Source organism: Talpa occidentalis, unplaced genomic scaffold (genome assembly GCF_014898055.3).
Source record: "Talpa occidentalis isolate TD23 unplaced genomic scaffold, MPIMG_talOcc4v2.1 talOcc4.11, whole genome shotgun sequence".
Lineage (NCBI taxonomy): Eukaryota > Metazoa > Chordata > Mammalia > Eulipotyphla > Talpidae > Talpa > Talpa occidentalis.
The window spans coordinates 35,385,303-35,409,949 of NW_023601104.1; the positions used below are offsets into that span (position 1 = coordinate 35,385,303).

The window sequence follows — 24,647 nt, forward strand, 5'->3', positions numbered from 1 at the left end:
AAAGTCACATAACCACTTTCCCATGGCAGTGTAGGGACATTTTCTAGATTTCTTTTTTTTGGATTTCTTCACAGTGGTAATGTTAAATACATCATATGTTGCTATGGTAGCTGGCCTTTTGATTGAATCCAGAGCAATGCAAAGGATTAAAAAACTGCATATCTGACTCAGGCAAACTCCAAGGCGTGTTCCTTGGTGCCCCTTTATTAGGGATGTTTCTCTTTAGTCTCCTGGAGAACTGAAAGTGATTAATTACCAAAAAGTGAAGTATGTGATCACTGACATTGGCCTCTTGAGCAATGAAATAGGTATAGACAATTGTCATATCACATCAACCAGGGTCGCTGGAGACATAGCCCAAGTTTCCATAACACTCTGTGACTCATAGCAACCCTCGGCAGTTGTCTTGATGGAATTTTGGATTGGACCTGAAGTGCTTTAAGAGGATCCAGTTCATCATATTAAAGTATATCTCTATTCCTCTTCCCATAAGAGACCAATGATGCATCCTTCCCTCTTTTATGTGGAAGTGGATAATTCAAAGGAGGTCATCTCTGAGGGCATTACTTGGCTATAAAGCTCCAGGCTTTGCTGGCCCTATCCTAAACGAGTCTGATCCTATCCATATGGCTTTTCCCCTGTCTCAGTGTTTTGGCCTGATGATTATAAGAATCTGTGCCCGTGGAAGGGATCAGCTGTCTGCCAGAAGTCTGCCCAAAGCTAACTCATATTGTAATAGAGAAAATTACTGACAAGGTGAGGGTGACTCAGTCAGTAGCATCAGGAGACAGCCCACTTAAAATATAACAAATGCAAAATGATCTGCAACCTGGAAGTTTTAACTTCAGAGAGTCTGTTAAAATAGAGAGGAGATCACATACTGATAATAGTGTGACAAGTACAAACAGATGTAATCTACAAAGGAGACATGAAACAGAATTTCCCCAGCCCAGCTTGGTTTTCTTCCTCTATCCACAGCCCCTGGCTCCTTGCAGCTGTGGCCCTTCACAAGGCCTCAGAGGCTGAGTAGGACTTTGGCCCCTAGGTCCTCTCCTGACAGTAGGTAATAAGGAATGTTGTGGGATTGAGTTTATTCCAAGTCACTTGAAAATGCAGATATTAAACATTTGAAAAATGTGCTGGAGAACTTCTAAGAAAGTCTCGTCCATAGTTATATTTTTCTCCATCTGGAAAACAAAGTCTTCTAATTTGAGAACCCATAGCAAGTTAACTTTTCAGTCCACAAAATCTTGAAAGCCACCATGGCACAGTGGACACAGGCACAGGTTCTAGACCCAAAGTGTCTGGGTTAAAATCCTGACTTCACTGTTTACTAGACCTGTGATTTTGGACAGTTATTTGCTGCCTTGGCTTCCATATCTGTAAAATGGGTATAATAGTTGTTAAGTAGATTAAATGAGCTAATATATTTACATAAATCATTTGATGGAATATCTGGCTTTTAGTAGGTGCTCAAGAAAAGTTAACTGTTCTTTTTTTTTTTTAAGATTTATTTATTTATTTATACAAGCACTGGGTACAGTCAGAAGTGTGGGAGGGTGAGAAAATTCACCAGAGCCAGAGCGGGGAGCAGAACAGGCAGAAGGACCGAGGTACACTGCTGAGAGGAGCAGCAGGTGCGGCAGGAGAGTTCTGTGCACCATGTGGGACCCTCACCCAAGGGCTGGGGATCGAACTGGCGCTGCAGAGGCTGCAGGCAGCTTCGCAACCCAGCGCCCAACCGCTGCACCACTGGGGAGGCCCAATAGTTAACTATTCTTAATATCATTATCATCATCACCCCAGACATCTACCTTTCCTGCCCATATGGTAATTCTGTCTCAATAACCCACTTTTGTGTCTGGGTCCTGCAAGCTGGCATTTCTCTGACCAAATCCCTCTCCTCCCCAGGAAGTAGTGACCTGCTTTTAGCTAGCAGCTCACCTGGCATCATGTGAGTCATTGCTCAGAGTCATGATGGGGCCATGTCCATGTGGTAGGGCACCTTGTCACCTTCCCATGTAGATGTGTGCTGGGTACCACAATCAACCTCTGGGCTCAGGTGTCTCCTAGCAACTGTAAGGGGATTTGCTACCTCACACCTGACCCACACTCCTTGATCTGATGCCATGTGAAGCCCTCTTGCCTTAGGAGGTAATTGAGCTGTGTTCAGATCTAAGAACTTGTTGATACCAGGGACAGTTGAAGGATCCATCACGGGAACTGGTTAACCTGGCAGATGCATGTGGATGTGATGAGAGCACCAGGCATTAGTGAGGTATTAAAACACACCCAAGATTATGAGCTAAAAATATATGCCATACAAATAATAAACTAATAATAGCTAAATAGACAATGTAAAATTAACCATTAGTTAGTTGTAAAGAGAAAACATTTATAACACACCTTCCAGAGGTAATACTTTTAAGCCCCCCGCCCCCAACACACACACATGCACACAATCATTTTAATGCTTTTTTTCTTTAATGGATGGGGGTAACTTTGCATATCATGAAACATACATTTATATCATCAAATACTGAGCAATTAGAAGTAATTTAGAAGGCATCCTGGTTAGTGACCTGTTGGTAATAGTTTGCTGCGGGAGAAAAGGGGTGGTAAGCAGGATGTCTATGTTTCTGTGATCCACAGCATCCAATACTGGTAACTTCCACTAGGTTAATCAAGGGTGACTTCTAGATGGACCCTGGCTGCAGAGCGACTTGGCTTTAGGGAGGTGTGGTTATGAAGGAAAAGATATCTCACCCCCTTGGGCAGCATTCAGCACTCTGGGCTGCATCTCAATGTCACTGTGGGACATTTGGTAAAGAATGCCACGACTTCTCTGGCGCAGTTTTCCCATCTGTAAATTAAAGGGGTTAGATTTGATTCTCTTCTGCTCTAACTCTGTGATTTTGTGTTAAGTAATTTGCAGTGGGATTAAGGCTTGGGTGTGACTCTTACTTGTCACTGCACAGTCTGGTGCCAGGCTGGCTGCACCCAAATTACATGAGGACGTGCTTCAAGCATGTATTCCAGGGCCCTCTTCCCTACCCTCCCACTGGGGTGAGGCCCAAGAATCTGTATTTTTAGCAACCCCATGAGTGGTTTTTTCTCCTTGCAAGGGTGGTGTCTTTTCCAAAGTCCCCCACCTGATTGTATGTAGTCCAATTCTGGTTCTGAACAAAAGTTCATAAAAAGCATCTTAACCCTAAATCATTCATGGAGACAGCTGGCGTTGCTGAAAGCCTCCACACTTCCCACCTTCGGGCCGCCAGCAGCTTGGCTTCCACAGCACTTGGAGACAGCCTTCCACGGCCTGTCAGCTTCTTGCTGATTGTCAGAGCCCAGCCCACCCTGCCCGTCCACCTGGCCCTTGTCCCCCATCCACTTCTGCCCCGTTGTATTTGCAAGGCATCCTACTCCATATGGTTTGGCTCAAGCTGCAGCAGGGTTATGACCACCCTGGGTGTTTGTACCAGCAGCCTCCCCAGACTGTCCTGTATCAAGCGAGAGATGTTTTTCCTTCACCTGCATTCATTCCTCCCGGTTACCTCATTTTCCAGGAGGCTTGTGTTTCTGACACATATAGTAGATTTCTTTCTAAATCCTCCAGTGCTTTGAGCTATCTTATTAGTGGTTTATTCCAGAGCCTTCTCATACATGGGGCTTTTAATATTTAAGGGCCAAATTCCTTTCCCTTCTGATTATTAAAACACACCCATAACACATTTAAACAAAGTGTAGCTAGGTTAAAAAAAAAAAGCTAAATCGTAATTTATGCGTGGTTGGAGTTAGAGATTCTAATCTTATTTTATTTCACACCTAAATAATTATTTATGTCACAATTTGCTATTATTTTCTATTTATAAATAAGAAAGACATAGGCCAGTGTGATTTTTTTTTTTTGAGTAATCTGGTATATCAGAATCACCTGGATTATTTGATAAAACACAGATTCTTGGCCCTCATCCCAGACTTAGTGAATAATCATCCTGGGGGAAGAATCCAGGAGTTTGTATTTCCCAGGAGATCTCTGGGTGATTCTTTTATATGCTAGAGTCTGGGAGCTCCAGTGTTAGGTAGTGGGGAAAATTTAGACCAGAATTTAGAAAAGATGGGGAGGACTGAGAGGCAGCCTGGTGGGCCCCAGACGCCTTGGAGTTAAGTCTAACCTCTGCCCTGCTTGGCTGTGTGGCTGCTGCTTGCTCGTTTTGCTCCTTGCTGGAAGATGGGCAGAACTATCAGATCAACCTCGTCGGCTGACCTGAAGTAATTTTACAGTTAATCTATATAACATGTTTAAAGCAGTGCCCACATGTGGTAGGGGCTCTGTATGTCTTTGCTGTCAATACCACCCGATGCGCGGGAATGGCACGCACACATGGAATTGGAGGGCCTCTATGAGGGAGGTGAGCAGACCAATTTATCAGGAGTGGAAGGTTTAGATAGGTTAGCAGTTTTCAAATTATGGCATGCCAAAATTTTACCTGGGGAAACAGTTAAAATGTAGTGTCCTTCCAAGATTCTGATTTAATAAACTTGAAGTGAAGTTTTGGGATCCGTATTTAAACTGTTTGATGTCGGTGATCAGCAACTTTTCAGAAGGCATGATCTGGTAAGAAAGATGTTATTTAAAGTTGGTGAGCACTGGAATTTGACTGAGGCTGCAAAAAGAAGCGGATGCTGATTCCATCTCCACTATCTGCTCCATCAGGTGTGTCCCGAAAGCAGCAGAAGCATCCGGGAAGTGCAGTGTGCCTCCTACAACAACAAGCCGTTCATGGGCCGCTTCTATGAATGGGAACCATTTGCAGAAGGTAAGAATAGACTCAGCCCTATTCAGAGGAGATCTTGCTCTGCTTGATGCTGAAGGAATTGGTGTATCATGAATTGGAGGGCGCATGGCCCCAGGCAAAGGGAATCCTGCAGGGGGTCTATCCCAAAGGTGATACAGCTCAGGTGACACCTGGACTGTCAGTCCATGCAGGAGGCATTGATAGAAATGATTGAGCATCATCAAAGGATGGCAGAGTGGATAGGATGGGATTGGAGGAATGGATTGGAATAAGAGGTCCAAACTCAGGCTCTGAAGGATGAGCATGATGAAGTTTCCCTCATGGTTATTGCCACGAGACTGGTGTGTTAGCTTAGGAGGACTTGGAGGGATGTAGGGTTGACAGTTGTATGGCTTTCATGTGACGTTGGCCTCTTGTGCTTTTTTCCAAAGATGACATGGGACAAGCAGGCATTGCCTTTGTGACCAAGGTTCTTGTCATTTAAAAATGACGAAAGGTCTAATATTGGTAGAACTTGTCCAGACTCTGCTGGATCCCTGAGTCACTTTTCTTTGTTGAAACTTTGATGGTAACATAACTGTTACATTATGAGAGATTTCTCAACCTCACAAAGTGGGCTCCAAAGTGGTGATGGGTTGGCAAAACATGTGTGTTGCAATATTTCAGCCAGTCTCTCCTTGAAGGAGAGATTCCAGCTGCTCTAAGGGCCCAGCTAAAGAATCTCCCCAATCTTAGCCCAAGGCAGTGGCTTTAAGAACTGGTGTCCTCCAAAACCCAGGGTATGGAGCACTGCTGCTATGTCCAAGAGCTGGAAAAAGTCCCTTGGGAGAGGGCTTGCTAGTGTGCAGTGCTGATTTCATGGAATAATCAGTTTCCCAGAGAGTACAAACTGTGAAAGGTCCTGCTTTGGTGAGAGCCTTTGGGGAGGCGGAGAGAGGGATTGACATCTGAAGGCTCTAAAATTGGATGTAAGATGGTTTTTGTGCATTTTTCTCAGCAGAGACTCTGGAGCTTCTATTAGATTCTCAAAGTGGTCCCATGTGCTCACAACTGTTAAGAAATAACTTGACCAAAAAATTAGAGCTACCAGATCCAAACAGGAAAGATGAACAAGTAAAACTTAGAGCCCTGTGTTGCAAACACAGGGGTGGGTGAGAGGCTGGAGGGCGAACACAGGAGAGAAGCCTGAAGGGAACTTCTGATGGTGGGGATCAGACCTTGGTTCAGAGTGTTTTCATTCTTACAAAGCATAATATTAGCTGCAAGGTGGTCTTCTGATTTGGATCCTGGAACAGAAATAGGTCCAGGTGGAAAACCTAGTGAAATATCAATAAAGTGTAGAGTTGACTTAATTGTATTGTGCTGGTGTTACTTTCTTCATTTCTGTAAGTGTTTTGTGGTTTCATAAGATGTTGACATTCAAGGAAGCTGGGTAAGGAGCATACAGGAAGTCTTTATATTATACTGATGATTTTCTTAATCATATTTCTTTTTTCTGGTTTACTTTTTTTGCAAGAATAGAGTGTTTAATACAGATAACGTACAAAGTATGTGTTCATCGACTGTCACGTCATCTGGAAGACTTCCAGCAGGGAAGGCCATTAGTCTTGAAGTTTGGGGGAGTCTCTATTTTCAACTGCACAGGACTTGATGTCCTTATAAACTCTGAGTTGTTCAATGGTCAACTGTATTATGAAGAAGGAACTAGGTTTTGGATAGATTGAGATCAGCCCACATGAGTGGATTGGGGAGTGGGGTTGGTCTGCCCAGTACAGAAGATTCCCAGAGGAGTGAGGCACGTTTCCAAAGTGAAGGCCGCCTCACTGATCTAGGTCCATCCAAGACAGAGGACCTGCTGACTTCCCCTTCACTGCTCATTGGAATCACTGAGGACCTCTCTGGAAGTATTGAGGCTTGAGCCTCTTCCCCAGAGAGCATGGCTTGAGGAGTCTGGGAACAGCAGGGCACTGGGGTTTTTTAAAAGTCCCAGTGAGTCTCATGGACAACACTGTAGTCCAAGGGGAAAGCAGGCTCTCAGAAGAGGTGAGGACATGAGCCTCGAGGAGTTAACAGTCATGGTGTTTCATAGCCCATGAAAGACAGGTATTTGTCAGCAGGCATTGAGAAGAGTAACCCTGTCTTTGGTCTGAGCCACATCCTGGCTTTATTGCTAGCTGTGGATAATGGCGGCCTTGTTGTGATGAGCTGGGGGCAAAGGCAATCTCCTGCAGCAGGCCACTCACTGCACCCCCCTTGTGTCCCTGGAGCTGGAGCCATGTTGGGGGCCTTCTCTGCATGGCATGGGGTGGTAATCTGCCAGCATCTGTTATCCAGACCCCTTGATCCTGATAGGTCTCCATGGACTCAGGTCTAATATCAACACTAGATCTACCCATGCCACAAAGAACAGTTGCATTTATATTTTCACATATCACGAATGCTCCCTGAGATGCCTGAGAATGTCTGCTATGCCTGGTCTAGGTGTGATTCTGCCTTTTCTGTTCATTTGTTTCTCTTGAGTTGTGCTGGACTTTTAACTGTGAGACCTAAGGAACTTTTAATTTTTTTTTTAACATTTGACTCACTTTTTAATTTCAAGCACATGTAAAAGTAGAGAGAATTTTATAGTAGTATAATATATACAAATAGTATGCTAACATAATAGCATAACATGTCTATCACTTCATTTCAAAATTTATCAGCTCATGGCCAAAGTTTTTCATTCAGACCTGCAGATGGTGGTGAACAATTTGAATTCTTATTATATAGCAGTATTCATGGTTGGATATATTAATGAGAACTCTGTTGTGACAGAAATCTAAACTTCATATATTTAAACAAGGAAAGTATTTTATTGGTCAAGTTACTAGGAAGTCCAGGAGGTGACCTGGGCTTCAGATATGTTGCATTCTAGGGATTCGATAACATTAGGACCCTGCTTTTCTCTTTCTCCATCTCTTTGTCCTATTTACTTTTTCCTTAGGCAAATAGGCAGGTTGACCTGGCTTTGAGCTTGCACTCATCGTGGGAGAGACTCCCTCTCGTCTAGTGATGTGGGTTAAATTGCATCCCCCCCAAAAAGAGTAAGTTGAGGTTCAATCCTTGGTACCTGTGGATGTGTCCTTATCTGGAAATAGGGTCTTTGCAAATGTCATTGAGATGCAAGTTAAGATGAGGTCACACTGGAATTGGATGGGCCTTTAATCCAGCATGACTGGTGTCATAAAAAAAGAAGAAGAGACACAGACATAGACACAGACACAGACAGAGGCGAACACCCTGTGAAGACACAGGCAGAGATAGAGAGATGACGTCCATGGGAAACCAAGGCAGAGGTTGGAGCTGTGCAGCCTCGTGCCAAGCATCACCAGTTGGCTGCCCCAGAAGCTAGCAAGAGTCATGGGAAGATTCTTCTCCAGATATCTGGGAGGGATCATGGCCCCACCAACACCTTGATTTAGGATTTCTGGTCTCCAGAACTGTGAGAGAATAAATTCTTATCGAAAAAACTCCTGCTCTGTAGTAATATGTTAGGGCAGACTGGAAAACTGACATATTTGGTGTCTGTTTCAATCTCAGAAAAACCACAAAACCACACCGTGACCTTGTTTAGATCACATTCCCATCCCTGAAGCTGAGTGCAGGGCATGAAGGTGCTGGGACCAGCTCAGCCATATGAGCAACACTTTGGTGGGGAACCCACGTCACGAGGCAGAGGTGAGGAAGTGGGAATTGGCAGAAACAAAAAAGCAGTTTCTTCCACAAAAATCATTACAGACTTCTTGACTCTAAGCCCCTGAGATTGTAATGAACCAATTAGAATCCTGGTGTTTTAAAAAATAAAGAAAAATACTGAATAATGACAGATTAGAGAAGCCAGCTATCTTCTACACTCTATTACTCAGAAAATCAGGCATTCCTTGAAAATACTTCCTAACATTAATATGTGTCATGTGCCTATGAGAGAGCAGCCTGTGGTCTCTGAGGTTGTATTGATGCTGGTCTTGTTTAAATGATTCTTTTTGCTGCTAAGATTGTTTTCTTGATTTTGTCTTTTTGCTCTTTAAGGACTCCCAGGCTGATTAGTGGGAGGAAGTCGCTGTTAATGTCTCTGCAGGGTGTTCATACTTTACAGCTGGATCTTGCATTGGGCTCTTGGTTTTGTTTGCATGTCTGCTCCTATTCGCATGTGCCTACTTAGGGAAACAGCTGCACTCCTTCGGTCCAATGCCACATAGAATAGTAAAAGCAGAGCACCCTTGCTGATAAACGCATTAATTTCACCACATGGTTCTTTTTAGGCTTTTAATCACATTTCCTATCTGTGGTGACTATCCTCAGATAACGACTAGGAATTTTTCTTATAACCGCAGAAATGCTGCAGAGACAGAAATGGAACGAGGGTGCCTCTGTCCCTGTTTACCCGAGTTTGAGCCTGACTTCCCAGTTTACTTTCACTCTCAAAACGACTGTGGACACTGCATTATATGATGGGCCTAGCTAGAATATTTTAATAGGAAGACTTGTTTAAATCTGACTTTGAGACTTAAACCTGTTTTCATGCCTAGGGTTTTGGGGCTGTGCACCCTTAGAGTGGAGAGTTTTGCTCAGTCACTGGGACCTTTACAGAAGCGAGTATTAGTCTTAACCCATATGCCAGGGGATAGCTCTCTGTTTGGGTAACTATGTGGCCATAAGTGTGCTATGTGGCCCTAGACCTCAACCAAACAGACTGTGAACCTGAATGCCTGCTGACCATGTGATCAGACCACTGGACCCATCAGGAGTGACTAGCTTCTGCTGCACTAACGAGCACCCCTAGTACCTTCACAGAATGAATGTTTGTCACTTGCTTGTGCTGTTTGTGAAGTGTGGTGTGTGTTCTGCCCACTTGGAGACCCAGCATGGCAGAAGATGCATCTCCACTGATGCTTCCTTTGAGGCAGAGAAAGGAATGAGTGAAACTTGATCAGTTCTCAAAGCTTCCGCCAGAAGCTATCCCTGCTCCTTCTGCTCATATCACATTGGCCAAAGCAAGTCACATGTCACGCTTAACTTCAAGGGGAGCAGGGAGGTACCATCCCACTCTGTGCTCAGAGGAGGAGAAATGGACTATCTGTGACCAGCCCTAATGACTCGCACAGGCAGGAAGCTCTTATGAAATTCCCTGAATGCTTTCCTTGTAAGTCCAGATGACTTTTATGAGACTGCTTGCAAGAATAATATATTTTGCTGCAGGGAATATTAAAGGTGCCACACAGTCTCTAATAGCCACAGCCCTCCCTCCCAAGTCACTTAGATCAAATGATCAAATTCTTCCCCTTGATTAAGCTCTGAGAAGCAGGAGTGGCATGCTGGCACAGATGCCCAGGTGTGGAGCTCTCCTCCACCTGTCCTGAAGTTGGTTTTGGGCACAGACACTTTTGGGGTGTGGAGCAAAGGCTGTCAAATAGAAACTGAATAATATTATCAAAACTGTAGAATACAGAGGAGGAAAGCTTAGGACTAAGTGCTGGGAACCTGGGATTAATGTTCATGTTTAATGAAACAGTGTCACTCCCCAGCCCAGCCCAGCCCTCCTGAACTGGCAGTTCATGGTTGTTAAAAGCCTTTTAGAGTGGATGTGGTGGGCCTGAGGGAAATGAGAGGTGATTTCCAGTAATAATCCCCACCAGATGCATTCTCAGAGCTCTCTGACACATACTTAGGTGTACCTGGCAAGTCTTAGCATTGAGGACAAAATGCTGAGGGCCATCCCTTTGTGAAAATGACATGATGATTTTGGATTTATATGTATTACATTTGAATGAGTCCCAGCAGGAAATTGGGGGTGGGGAATTCTGAAGTTTAAGGGAAATTCTTAGGGTTGTAGACCTATTTTGAAATTATTGGCCTTAGTAGGATCATGAAAGCTACCATAAAGCAAGAGTGGGGATCTTCGAAAGAGTGGGGAATCCTGAGCACAAGAGAATCAAGGATGCAGCTTTGCAATATGTCCACATTACAGAAGCAAGGGAAAGTGGCTAAGAGGTGGCCCTGAGATATTCTAATGTTTTGTGTCATCTCACATGTGAATAGAGTTTCTTATGGTTTATAAATTTCTTTACCAGAAATTGTGTGTCTTTAATGAGCACTTACTACATCTTAGGCACAGTTCTAAGTACTAGCTCACTTAATATTCATGACAACCAGGTGGGAAGGGTAACATTGTCAGCTCTCTTACAGAAGAAACAGAAGTAGTCAAGAAACTTGCCTAAGGTCATCTAGCTGGTAAGCAACAGCCCTCAAAGTATAGCTATAGTATCTCTGCTCTTGATGTTGTATGTGGAAGCCAGGAGCAAGATTTCAAGGAGTAGAGACAGTCTACATGGGTGAACACAGCAAGAGATCAGGAGAGAATGAGAATTAATAAGGCTAGAATGAGCTGATGGAGACATATTGAAAAGAAGTCAAGGAGGGTAGCCAGTGAGTCTACAGTTGCCATGAAGAAGGTATATTGAGGGTGTTTGTTAAAGGGGAAAGAGAAAGGTTTCTTAAGAATGGTAGAGAAATGGAATGTCTGTACACTGAGAAAATGGAGCTTGTAGAATGGTGAGAGAAAGGGCTTAATAGAATGGTGTCTGTGAACCTACTTTATCCTTGAAGCAAAGCTAAAAAATAGGCATTTTTTTTTCACTCCTGTGAAAGTTTATTAATCCTTCACTGCAAGCTATTACAGAAATCTTCTTCACCATTTAATAAAAATCATTTATTCAAGACAAATGGAAGATGTCACACATCCGTAAAAAAGATTTGTTTAAGAATGTTAACAGCAACTTTTTTCCTAATAGCCCCAAATTGGAAACAACCCAAATACCCATCAACAGGAGACTGAATAAACAAACTATGGTACTTCTTACAATGGAGTATTACTCACCAATAACAAAAGAATGCTCTGTGGATGCTTATAACAACCTGGATGAATCTCAGAAATACTGTGTTGAGCAAAACAAGCCGGATACAATAGTACATGCTGTCTGATTCCATTTATATGATGTTCTGGAACAGGAAAAATCAGATGATAACAATGGAAATCAAAAGAGTGTTTGCTTCTCAAAGTAGGAATGGGTTAGCTGGAAAAGGGCATGGTGGAACTTTCTGGAGTGAGGTAATATCCTGTTGTGATTGGCATGATCATTACATAGGTGTATATAGTTATCAAAACCCTTCAAACTGCATGCTTGTGATCTATGCATTTTATGACATAAATTATACTTTTAAAAAGACCATTATTGCCTCTCCCAGTTCTGAAGGTGATATTTAGAACAGTGTAAATGTAAATAAATTGTTCTCCCCCCATTTTATTTTAAATACTCCTTCTTACTAACCATGGAGAAGTAAGAGATTTTTAGGGAGAATTGACTCATATTAATAGTGTCATTTTAAGCATAATTTAGAATCATAATCATAAGATTTGTTGGGCCTAGAAATCCTCAGATAAGTCCAGAATCTAAGGAAGCAAGCTGGACATCTGTGTTAGTTAACATTCTTTTTTTGCTAGTAACAGACACCAATTTAGACTAAGTAAAACACAAAAGGCTTTTTATTAGAAGGATATCCAGTAGGTCAGAGAATCAACAGAAAGTATGGAAAACCAGGCTCAGTGAAGGTTGGAAACCGAGGAAGCTGTGGGGGTCCAGGTGTACAGAACTGACAGTCTTACCTGCATGGTACTGCTGCAATGGATAAATTCCAATCGCATTTTCTATTCAAGATTCAAAGCCCTGGCATAGGCCACACGCCCACGCCTCTTCTGGAAAGGTTCTGGGAGAGGCTCTGATATTGGTTCCACCAGGACTACTCATTGTATCCTGTGCTGGGGTGACCTCAGGGAGAAGTGAAAGGAGTTAGTAGTGATTCTGTGCTCCCAAACCCAACTTTCCATAATTCCGCTCCTCTGTTCCCTAGTGAGAGTATATACATCAACTGCATCTAGAACATGTCTCATTCTGGCATCTACATGTGTTTCTCTATCTGGAGTGTAGTAAGAATGCAGGATGGAGCAAATGGTTATCACACATCTCTGTATTTTCATTTTTAAGGTCTGGAAAAGGAAAGATTGTTTGAAGGAGAAAATGGCCTCCACTCTAGGATATTCTGAAACGTGTAAATGACATGTGTGAAAGCAATTTCTTTTCAGCAATTTGAATCATTATCATTTAGGTGACTAGTAAAGAAAATCAGGGTATATTTCAACATCTAATAAGCAGATCTGAATCATTTTCAGGATTTGAACCCAAGCATTGAGTTTAAACCCAATGCAAATATTAAATAACAATACCCAACCCTGTCATTTCTCCCTTCTGAGAAGCTCAGTTTTCTGCCATGACTGCCCCAGTTCTCATAGTGTGACTGGTAGGGATGGGCAAAGTCAAGGTCCCTTTGGTGTTCCTATACTGATGATGCAGGAACTGACATTTAGGGTTGATGGACTGCCCCAGGTCACAGAATAAAGTAAAAGAAGAAGATTAAATGAGAAGTTATGTAACCACAGCCTGCAGAGCTGAAGGCAGTCATTTGCCTCAGGGGCTGCAAAAGAATTTCTCCCTCTTTGCAACCAAGCCGTGACCAATCTTTCCTTTAAAAACAAACAACAGTGTTTTTACATCAAGATTACTAAGACCTCCCAGGAAATCTCTGGACTCTGCCTTAATCCCTGTAGCATGGTTCTGTCACTCCGAAAGATCCTTGCTGATCATTGGTGGGACATGTTCTCAAGGTTCAGGTGGGACATCTTGTTGCACTTGCTGTGGACATTGAGAAATTAGTATTGGGTGAACATCAAGAAGTTTTTAGAGTTAGAAAGCTATTAATGAATATGTAATTTATACTAAAATGATATTTCAGCTCATCCTGAATTGTAAATTCTTCCCCATCTGCTCACTCCTTCCCCCAAAGCTATTAAACAGAAACCATACCAGTCAGTCTCCATTCTTAGAGGTTTTGGTAAGAACATGCCATAGACCAGTGGAGTTTGTTTACAAAGGACTAAAGGAAAATCTGTTCTGTATCTGTGGTATGGGTGGGAAGAAGGGTGCCGTGTGCATCTGGGCTCCCACTTTTACTAGCCAATCTGCTTCACCTACATCCTTATATTGCCTAAACTCTGCCACAACACATCTTAGAATGCCGCTGTAGTTTATTGCCTGACTAATATTTGGAGTCATACTGAAGGAAATAGTCGAGTTCCCATTTAAGATATTTGAAAACAGCCATCTTGTCCCCTGGAATCTTGTTTCACTAGCCTGCTGATAATTCTGTTTCCCTCAGTAGACTCCTCATGTATTGGAGCATGCTGTTTGCTTTTTGTGTTGTTCTTCTTAGAAAATAATACATGTGTCATGGCAAGCAGTTCTCCTCATCTATACCAGCTCTACCTGAGCAGGCTTTGATGTGCTGGGTTCAGGAACAAGGAATATCCCCAAGATTGATTAGTGATGCCTTGCATAGGCATAGGAAGGGGAAACTGCACCATGTCTGCTGCCTTTTAGCTGTCTACAGGTTTTCCTTCTTTCAAATTGTGGTTATATAGGTGCCAGTTAACCCTGTTGTTTGAAAATTTGGGATGAGACCCTGTTCTTTATTCAACAGAAATGGAACTTAAATGATTCACAAAGTTTGCAAGCATTGCATTAGGGCTTCCTACAAATGCTTGCAATAAGTGCCTAATTTTAAAATATGGTAATGAGGGAAACTATGCAAATAGAGATGATGAACACATGTCATTGTTTGTCTGAAATACATTCACATTCAAAATGCATATAAAAACAAAATAATGTGTGATTGATTGTAATTTTGTAAGAGAAAACTTTAGGAGGGCTGAAATGGTGGGGGCAGACCTGATTTCCTAGAGCGACTCTTTAAATTAAGGATTCTTTCAGAGGTGCATTGTATCTAAAGGTGGAGGAACTAAATCAAGGATAGTTTCTAAACACTGGGTTGTCTCCTATTTGTGGATTAGAGAGGTCTCAGTCTGTTCTTGGAATGGCTTTTCCTATCTGCATCTGAGGCTGGATCCACCACAACAAAACATAACTGAGGCAGTGGCAATTATTTGTGTCTGAATTGTTCTCGCAAACCCAGCAATTTCAGCCTGATTTGTGGAGAGCATTGGTCATCGTGTCTTCAGTTCAAAGCATTAATATCTCACCTCTTCACTGCAAACCTAGGCTTCTCTAGCAGCAATTTGAGGTTCTTTTAACCCAAATGCAAGTATTTATTGTAGTGAGTGTCTCTTTAAGGTTCCTAATTGTGACATGTGTTGCCCAGAAAAATATGGCTTTCCTTTCACAGCCATTTCTGTTTACATAGGTGAAATTTCTGCATTTTTTTGTTTTATTCGCTCCATCCTTTTCTTTGTCTCTGCTCCATTCTTGCCCCCCAGTGGTGTTCAGTGATCTTTGGACTATACTCTGAAGAAAATAGTGTCCAATCTTTTCCGTGCTGGGACTTGGGTAGATGGTCCACATGCTGTAGTTGCCCTGGGACAAAGCAGAGCTGTCTAGGGTGGCACACACACACACAAACACACACACACACAGAGCTGTCAACATCCCCTCTGAGGAAAATAACTTTCTTCAAAGCCTCTATTGGAATATGTTTAAATGGTTCAGAAGTAAAACAAGGAAATGCCCCATATGAATTCTGGTTTTGAGCTAAAGACTGCTGAAAGCAAACAGGTTTAGTATTGTGGAAGTGATTAATAACTATTAGCAGCTTTGGAAGTGGTCAACAGAATTTACATCTCCACATTACTACTTTGCAATGAATATCAAGAAAGTTCAGAAAAATAAAGTTCCACGAAATATTCCTTAATCTTTTCCTTTTAAACCTTGCTGCAGAGGACATTTCTTGATGGAGGTAGTTAGGCACAGACAGGGCAGCAGTGGCTGTTGGCACAGACTGAAATATGGCTGGTTCTGGGGGTGGAGGGAGCCAGGTGTAGCAGGGGTCAGGGACCCAGGCAGACAAGACTCGTCATGAGTTTAGTGAGGCCAGAAGTCAACAGCAGAATAGGGGAAAGAGTGGTAGGGCCTCTAGGGAGGCCACATGATTGCTGAATTAATATTTTGCTTTAAAATTTTATCGAGTGAGCCATAATTTATTGGACTGAGTTGAGTTTTATCCAGAGGAGTGATTCAAAGTTTGGGTTAATCCCTTGAAACAGCTTTCATCTAAAATCATGTTCCAGCAAATGATGTTGATTTAAAAATGAGCAGCCCATTAAAAATAGGTCAGAGTTAAATAGGACGGTCAAACTTTTGGTTTAGGAGAAAACTTGCAGTCATTATGAAGAGATGTCTCTGCTGTGGTCATTAAGCTCGCCTGAGATTAGCAAAGGAAGAAAATTGCGGGAGAGGGCTCTTACATTCCATTCAGTTCAGGAACCTCTTGATGCCAAAAGTTAGAAAGGGGAAGCCTATCAGTTGCTTACAGCCCAAATTCCATTTATACTTACGGTTACGTAACTGCTCATCATGTAATAGCTTTGGCCCGCAGCCAGGAGCATGTAGATATTGGCGGCTTCACGTGCTTAATAGATTCCCATCAATCAGTTGTGATGCCTTGTCCTACACCCGGTTGCCATGTTTGTTTAAGCTGACTTTAGAGGTTGTATAAATAGCTTTAGCAACCCGTTCTCCCACTCTTGGTGATAAATGGCACCTCAAAAAAGTCCTTTGGCATGTTCTTCGTATCAGAAGTGATAGGACTGCATTCACTGACTCTTGCATGGTTATCGGTCTCCTTTCCTGTATGCATTCATGGCATCCCCAGGTGGGGAGCTGGAAGGACCTCTGGACCCTACCCTGGTTCCCTGGACTTCTGGGGCTCTGCCTAACCAAATCAGCGAGTATAGCATCCAGCCTTGTGGACCCCGGTGAGGGCTGCCCAGGGGCTGCTCGCTGAATAAAATGGGTGTCTCAGAACTGGATAAGTGCATCAGAATGGAAAGGTGCTCTTTTTCCCCTTAAATTTTTTTTAAAGGTTGCTACAGCCTGTTGGCATTGATTCATGCAACTACCTTTGTTCTGTGAGGGAGATAGCTTTGGTTGGCAGGAAGGGCAAGGGCGGAGGACGTGACCAAGGTGTCCCAGTCCCTGATTCCTGGGACCATAGAGTCTAACCTGAAAAATTAAGAAGTTGCTCCCTCCCATTGTGAGTCTCCAGTGAGATGATGCAACTAAAGTACCTATATAAATGCCTCCAGATAAGCCAGTGCCTGCTCCATGCAGGGCATCCTCTAGGCCACAAGTGCAGATGTCAGGAAAGGCATTCCAGACCAAAGGAATGGCACTTGCAAAGGGCAGGGATGGAAAATAGAATGTTAGGAGAACATCAGGTAGTGTGCTCTGGCTCTGGAGCAAAGGGGAAAACTGTAGGCTAGAGATTGTGCTGATAGTTTGGGGCCAGATTAAGGAGGGCCTCAAATAGGAGGCTAAGGAAATTGGACTTCATTTTATGGGCAGTGAGAAGCTATTGGAGTTTTTAAGCAAGGGAGTAACATGATCAGAGCTGAGCTTCAGGAAAATTAATCTGGCAGCAAAATGCTGCAAAACCTCTTTGGAACAAGAAGGGGTAGAAATAAATAAATAATTTGAACATTTGGCAGAAGTCTTTTCAAATATGTTCTGAAATGTGTAAGCTATATATTTTGAAATGATAATGTCTTTCTTGTTCTTTATTTTTTCCCTCATAGCAGCCAAATTCCATTTTGGTTCTCTCTTCTTTTCTGCATTCCCCCCTCCTCTCTCCCCTTCTGTCTATCTTTCATGGTTAGTGATGTTTTGTGGGGGCTGAACCTACTTGGAGGTTAAGAGTTCCTGAAAGATGCTTCAAGAAGATCCAGCTGCCGGCTCTTGTGTTTGGAGGCAGTGAAATCACCCAGTTTTAATCTTCGCCAACCCACAGCTATACAAAGTAAATGTATTTTGAAGAAGTAGGCAAATTCCTGCATTCCGTATGGTGAATGTTTCTATAATCAAATGTTCTGGACTCATCACCAAAAGGCTTCACTGACTTCTGTCACTCATGGGTTAGCAAGAACAATGGAGTTTCTATGCATTGTGGAAGTGTGGCCCATATTCCTGCCCAAGGGAACGTAATACATGTGTTTAGACCCTAGGTGTTCATGGATTTAATTTACAGATTTGTGACTCGCTGTGAATTCCTTGAGGGTGCATGGCACAAAGTTTGACTAAAATAGAAATCTGAAAAGTCTACTTTGCAAGATATGTTATGGAAAAGGGATATTTAGCTCTATTGTTCTCTACTTATTTGTGCATTTGCACCAATGCCAAGTAATCAGTTTTGTTTTGTTTTTTTTTGGTGACAAATGGTGAGCAAGTGAAATAAACCTGCAGTGAAATTCAAAATTATGGTTAACTTGTAGTGTGTAGTTTGAAGCTCTAAGCAGAAAACTGTGACAACTCTCCATGGAAATGTGATTCAGGAGAAAACTGGGAGCCTCTATAAACATTTTTGTATTTGCGTATCTGGGAATTCAAGAAGGTTCCGGATGTATGCCTCAGGAATGTCAAGAGTCTGCTGTAAATCCAAATCCACAAAACAGATAAATTATTGAGTGTTCAGATTGCAAAGTGATTTTACATTTTATTAAATATTTACTTCACGTTTACCCCAGAGAAGTCCTTTTCTAAATATAGTATTTGATTTACCGAAATTGTGTATATACAACTGTCTCTGAACACATGTATTATATTCAGTGGAATCCCCTTTTCAAATCTTTAGGAAATTTTAAGATAATCATTTCTCCATTTGAAAAATCTATTTGCATATATGAACGACACTTATTCAGTAATCATTGATCTGTATCACAAGGAAATTTGAATTATAGACTTTTATAATTTTCAAAGCTGCTTGTTAACAATGGAGGTTTTTTTTTTTTTGCTTAATTGTGCTTAATTATGAGCATAATTATGAGCATATTCACTGTCCTTTGGGTTTATAGGTCCGTGTTAAAGTAGCCTTTGAAAACTACTCTGGGGTCATAGGCCTCAGAGTCTCCTTAAATGAAAGGTAGTATCTCACTCTGGATACTTTGGAGAAGATTAAACAAAATAATTCATGCACCTTGTATTTAGTAGATGCTCAACAAATATTAGCTATTGTATTATTACTGTTATTGCTATTTTTCCAGTCCCAAGGATGAGGTCAATGAGCTCCAGTTGAACAGTTTTATTTCCAAACGAGTGACTTTATTCAACTTTTGTTCAGTATCCAAATTGTTTTACATTTCTCAAAATGAGATTTTTGGCATCTAACTTAAACTACTGGTGTCTAGCAGTATCAGGAGACCCTGACTTGTCTGGTGCTTGGATTAAAGTGTTCTGAAGGTTTGCTGAACTGAAGCAAGAAAGAAGAAAAAGGGAGGAAAAAAAGAAGAGGCGAGGAACCTTAATTACCTTGCTGCACTGTTCAGCTGATCCTGATTATTGTGCTGGTCCCATTCCTAACCCCTTCTTGTGCAGTGGTGCTTTGCTTTCTGCAGATCAGATCTTTGAAGATCTATTCTGATTCCCACAACTTTTCACACATGCTTTCCCATCACTTTCGCCCTAACCAGGCATGTCATCGTGAACTTGCTCATGTGTGGAACATGTCTAGGATTTCCTCCGGTTCCCTTTCATTCACTTATCCAGGACTCAACTCAGAGCTTATCAGATCCATGAAGGCTTCCCTAACTTCCTCTTCGGTGATTTCTTTCTGACTCAACTTATGTATCCTTTGCAGTTTGGGTCTTGTAACAGGATCCATTATCATTACTAGAAATCATAGTAATTATTACCAACTCTCATATAATATTCTCTAGCCACCAGGGCATTTTCACATACATTATTCCTTTGACCTTCCTAACAACCCTGTGAGATTAGTGAGTCAGATTTTTTTTAAAAGATTATTTATGCATGCAAGAGCTCTGGGGTACAGGCCAGAGGTGTGGGGGTGTGTGTGAGAGGATTCACCAGAGACCCAGTGGGGAACAGAACAACAGAACAGGCAGACTGACTGAAATACACTGCTGAGGGGAACAGCAGGTGCAACAGCAGGTGCTGCGCCATGTGGGTTGCTCCCTGGCAGGACAGGGATAGAACTCATGCTTCAGAGGCTGTGGATTGCTTCATAGTGCGGTGCTTAACCCCTTGCACCACCAGGGAGGCCCAAGTCAGATTTTTTTTTTTAAGATTTTTTTTTATTTTAACATTTATAATTTTTTACATTTTTAGACAATATTTGCTTCCCCCCACCCCCTCAGATTGAGTCCCCATAGAATTTCCTTCCCCAAGGCACCTGTGCACCATCACCACAGTCCCTGTGCTCCTCCCTCCCTCCCTCTTACCCCTCTCCCTCCTCCTCCCCTGCATTGTGTCTCTGGTTTATAATTGTCTGTTTTTGCTTTGTTGTGTTTTGTACTGTTACTGTTTTTTACACTGATGTCTTATTGGGTTCCCCTATATTCCTGTTATAAGTGAAACCATCCGATATTTTTCTTTTTCCTTCTGGCTTATTTCACTGAGCATCATTCCTTCTAGCTCCATCCACGTTGCTGTGAATGGCATGAGTTTATCTTTTTTGCTTGCTGAATAATACTCCATTGCGTGTATATAACACGTCTTCTTGATACAGTCATCTATTTTTGGGCATTTGGGTTGTTTCCAGGTTTTTCCTACTGTAAATAGTGCTGCAGTAAACATAAGTGTGCAGGTGCTCTTTTGAATCACTGTTTTTGTGTCCTTTGGGTAGATCCCTAGTAGTGGAATTGCCGGATCATATGGTAGCTCCATTTTTAGTAGACGGAGGAAACTCCAGACAGCTTTCCACAATGGTTGGACCAGTTTGCACTCCCACCAGCAATGTAGGAGAGTTCCTTTTTCACCACATCCTCGCCAATATTTGTTGTTGCTGAGTCAGATATTTTTTACCCTACTACTTGGTTACTTGATCCAAAGCATACAGTGAGATGAAGAACTCACCAAGTCTTATTTCCCAAATATGGTTTCATACCCCTGGTTGTTTCTTGCATGGTAATATCATCCCCTTAACTAGTCTGTAAAACTCTGGATGTCAGGGGAAATGTCTTTTACTCCTGAACTTCATAGCACTTGGCCCTTCTCCAGGGTCTAGGTCAGGATAGGCTTGTTGCCTTGTTCATCGACTGCTTGCTGTGGGCAGGCATTGTGCTGAGCTTTCCTTAGAGGCAGTATCTCACTTCACCCTCTGCACGCTGCTGTAACGTAGGGGCCATTGTCAGGATTAGGTTCAGAGAGCTCAGCAACTTCCTAAATGTGGTTTGATAGACCAAATCGCTGATAAATCACTTTAACTCATCCCAAAGAGTGCTCTTCCTATGGGAGGGTGTCTGCTTTTAAATAAAGACTTGTATGTTGCTTTGAGGCAGCACTGACAGTGTGCTGAGTCAGTCAGTTGAGGGTGGTATGGGGATCTCTGTGGAAGCACAGTGTCTGGGTGGTGGGGTTAGGGGAGGGATGCTCAATGGGGCATTTAAGTGAAAAAGACCTTGTTCCCTGTCCTGTTTGGATCCCATTATCTTAGAAAAGAGCAGTCCATTACTTACTTACAGCTTTTCACATTGGACTGGGATTTAATTATGTTGGTACCATGATATTCTCCTTAAACCATAGGCACAGTGTTTCTGACCCTACTCTTCACTCTGGAGTGGATAAATGAGAAGCCTGCATGTGGCCCCACTTAACACAAAGACTAGAGACATCTGGACATTCTTGTGAAAACACATGGGTATTTCACACAATAATATATGTATATGTTTGTCTTGGTAGAAAAAAGTTTTTATTTTACTGTCATTGAGGGGAAAATGAGATAGTAGTGTTCAGATATTTTTAAAATTGGATTGATAGGAGAGTGTTAATGCTGTGAGATAACAGGTTCTGGGCCCAGGTGGCTTCTCTCTCATTCTTGGAGTTGTGTTTTGAATTTTTTATTCATTTTCACTTTTTGCATAAACTGGGTATAGGCCAGATGTGTGGGGGGTGAGAGGATTCATCAGAAACAGAGTGGAAGGCAGAACAGGCAAATCTACTGAAATACACTGCTGAGGAGAGCAGCAGGTGAGACAGTAGGGGTCTGCTGCACCATGTGGGTAGGCTCCCTGGCAGGGGATCAAACTCAGGCCTTAGAGGTGATAGCATTTGAGACTTACCTGGTGTTGTATTTTGAGAACATAAACTCATACAATTAGTGCTGAGGTACTGTATGTGGGGAAATGCCCAGAATCCTGCCAAAGAAATGATTTCATGCTATATTTGCAGGTTCTTAGTCATAGGAATTTCAGTAAAATAGTTTTGTTTGCTGAGAGAGACCAAATTACTTTTATAAAATAGTGGACCCACACCATTTCTGACTTCAGTAACCAAAATAACTGGGGATCTTTGCTTTGCGCATTAATGTAAATAAAGTGTCTCAAAGGCTTATAGTCCCTGGGATCTATGCTGTTCATATATCTCGAACTTTTTATGGCAACAGTCAGTTCTGCCCTGCTGTGGTAGATTGAGTTTAGTCTTGAAAAAAATGTTTTTTCTAAATAAGTTAACTTATGATTAACAAATAATTCAGTATATCCAGGTCTTTACATTTGTTTTTCCATTAAGAAAAACAGCAATTCATCACTAAGTTTAAGAACACTAGCTGTGACCTGTGCTCTCCACTAAAGCCCAAAAGAACTTTTGGATGCACTTTTTATTATAATGTGTCTAAAATTTTGAATAGTCAACCACTGTCTGCATTTCCTTACTTCCTCTCAATGTGTGTTGTTCTCTGTTGAAGCTACAGCAGTATGTGGGGCATTCACCAGCCCCCTTCTAATGTGCCAACTCAAATTTGCTGTCATCTCTACATTTCTGGAGATGTAGGCACCACTGAAGTGAATGGAACAGAGTGGAGGGAATGGGAAAATCAGACCTTAGTAAAAATAACTTCATCAGATATTTTACAACTAAGCATTTGGCATATTAGCAAGCCTTCACAACAGAATTATACACATTAATACCAAGCCTCTCAACTCTTTGGAAGGTCCCTTAACTGACCTTTCCCTTGCATCTGTTGGATAGTTTAAAATAGTAATAGTAATAAATGTACTATTGACATTTATCTTGGCTCTCTCATTTTGATCCAAATCAGAAAAAATCATGTGTGCATTTCAGAACTTCACGAAATGTTCCATTGATTGAGTTTCATCTCATAAGTTGTTCCTGAAATTGACCCTGAAGAAAGTTCCAGCAACTTAGCACTTCACTGGCTGTGTTTTCCAGACCCCAACTTTTCTGTCAAATTTGAAAAGTTCTAATGATTTTTCTTCAAAAATTGTAGTTTTTAAATAACTATCAATGTAAGTTTTTATTGCAGCTAGTGTGCAGATTTTTTCCACCATAATAAAAGAAAAGTCAGGTTTTAGGCCCATTTTTGCCTCTATAATAGTAAATTCTTCATTTAACATTTACATAATATAATACATTTTTAAAATTTCACAGGTGTGTTTAAATTCCTTATATGCATTCTGGTTTTCTATAATTTTGGGTTTGGGGTCACCTTCTTGCTGTTGTTTTGTGGTTGTCCTTTTGCATGTAAGGGAATTTCAGAACTTTTGCTGATTCCAGATTGTTTTGAAAATTGTGTATTTTCTTCCGCATTTTTGATTGTTTAAGACTTGTATTTCAAACTTCCAGTTTTGAACAAGTGATCATATTTCTAGGAGTTCCTGACTACTGTTTGAGAGTCATGCTATTTGAGTCAAAGTCACAGTCCAAATAAATTTTAGTAAAATTGTGAGAATCTAAAAAAAATAGCCAATAAAATGAAATATTTAGAAAGCAAAGAAAAAGTACAGGAGTAGCCTTTTGGGTGGTAGAATACGGTAGTTTTAGATACTGTATTTACTGAAGGAAATGGAAGAAAGTTAATCGTTTTATAGAATTACTGTGTTAATATTTAATATTTAGAAAACTGTAATAGCATCCAAGAAAAACTGAAAATAATCTGCTTATTATCCCATAGTGTTTTTATATAAACCTGCAGATAGAGATTTTTATCCATTGCTCTATCTGTAATAAGCATTATGGGATGATATTAATGTCCTTACATTCTTCTTTGATATGCATGACTGTATTTTTAAATTTAGATGTAGAATATACAAAGCAGTTCCAGACACTACCCAAAAAACAATCAAACTTCATGTGGTGAAGAGAAATAGAATTATGTTCCTGGGAAACAGAGATACAGACTTTAAAAATAGATTTAGTGAGGCAAACATAGCTGGTGAAACATCGTCTTGCAGGCTTTTGAAAGTAGGATGAAGCTCCTGCCACACAGGAGTCAAGGACCACTCTGAGGTCAAATGCCAAGAGGATGAACTTGCATATTTCAGATGCTTCATATTTTGCTTTTGATGTTCAGAGCCACTAGCGTTGTGTGATTCTTCTTGGATTGATAAACTGTGTTAGGAGATGGTGAGTTCAACAAGGAATATTTAACCCTTCTGTGTTTGGAAATGATTCCTTTTGTTGAGAAATAATGCATTCCCTGAGAAGAAATCTACTCCTTTTCACATTTAGCCAGATTTTTTACAATATGTATAGCATTCCCTGCAAATGTAGACCTACCACAGGTGACCAGTGAGATGCATGGAATATTTAGAAAATGAAGTTTATAATCCCACCTCACTGTTTGCTCAGTATTCAGTAAACTCAATTCTGCGTTTAGGTAACACAAGGAATCAGTCCACAGTAAACAATGTGAAGAGATAAAGACAAATCAGAAACT

The 24,647-nt window shown here is 41.5% G+C and overlaps 1 protein-coding gene across 3 annotated transcripts in view; it reads left to right on the plus strand.

Annotated features, from left to right (window-relative positions):
* The window catches only part of THSD4 (thrombospondin type 1 domain containing 4), a 594,279-nt gene that overhangs the window by 119,946 nt on the left and 449,686 nt on the right, over positions 1-24,647 (plus strand). For all 3 annotated transcript variants that reach the window (XM_054688541.1, XM_054688540.1, XM_054688544.1), the window contains exon 6: positions 4,718-4,820. In XM_054688541.1, coding sequence (XP_054544516.1) covers positions 4,718-4,820 — 103 coding nt within the window. The remainder of the gene's footprint in view (positions 1-4,717; positions 4,821-24,647) is intronic.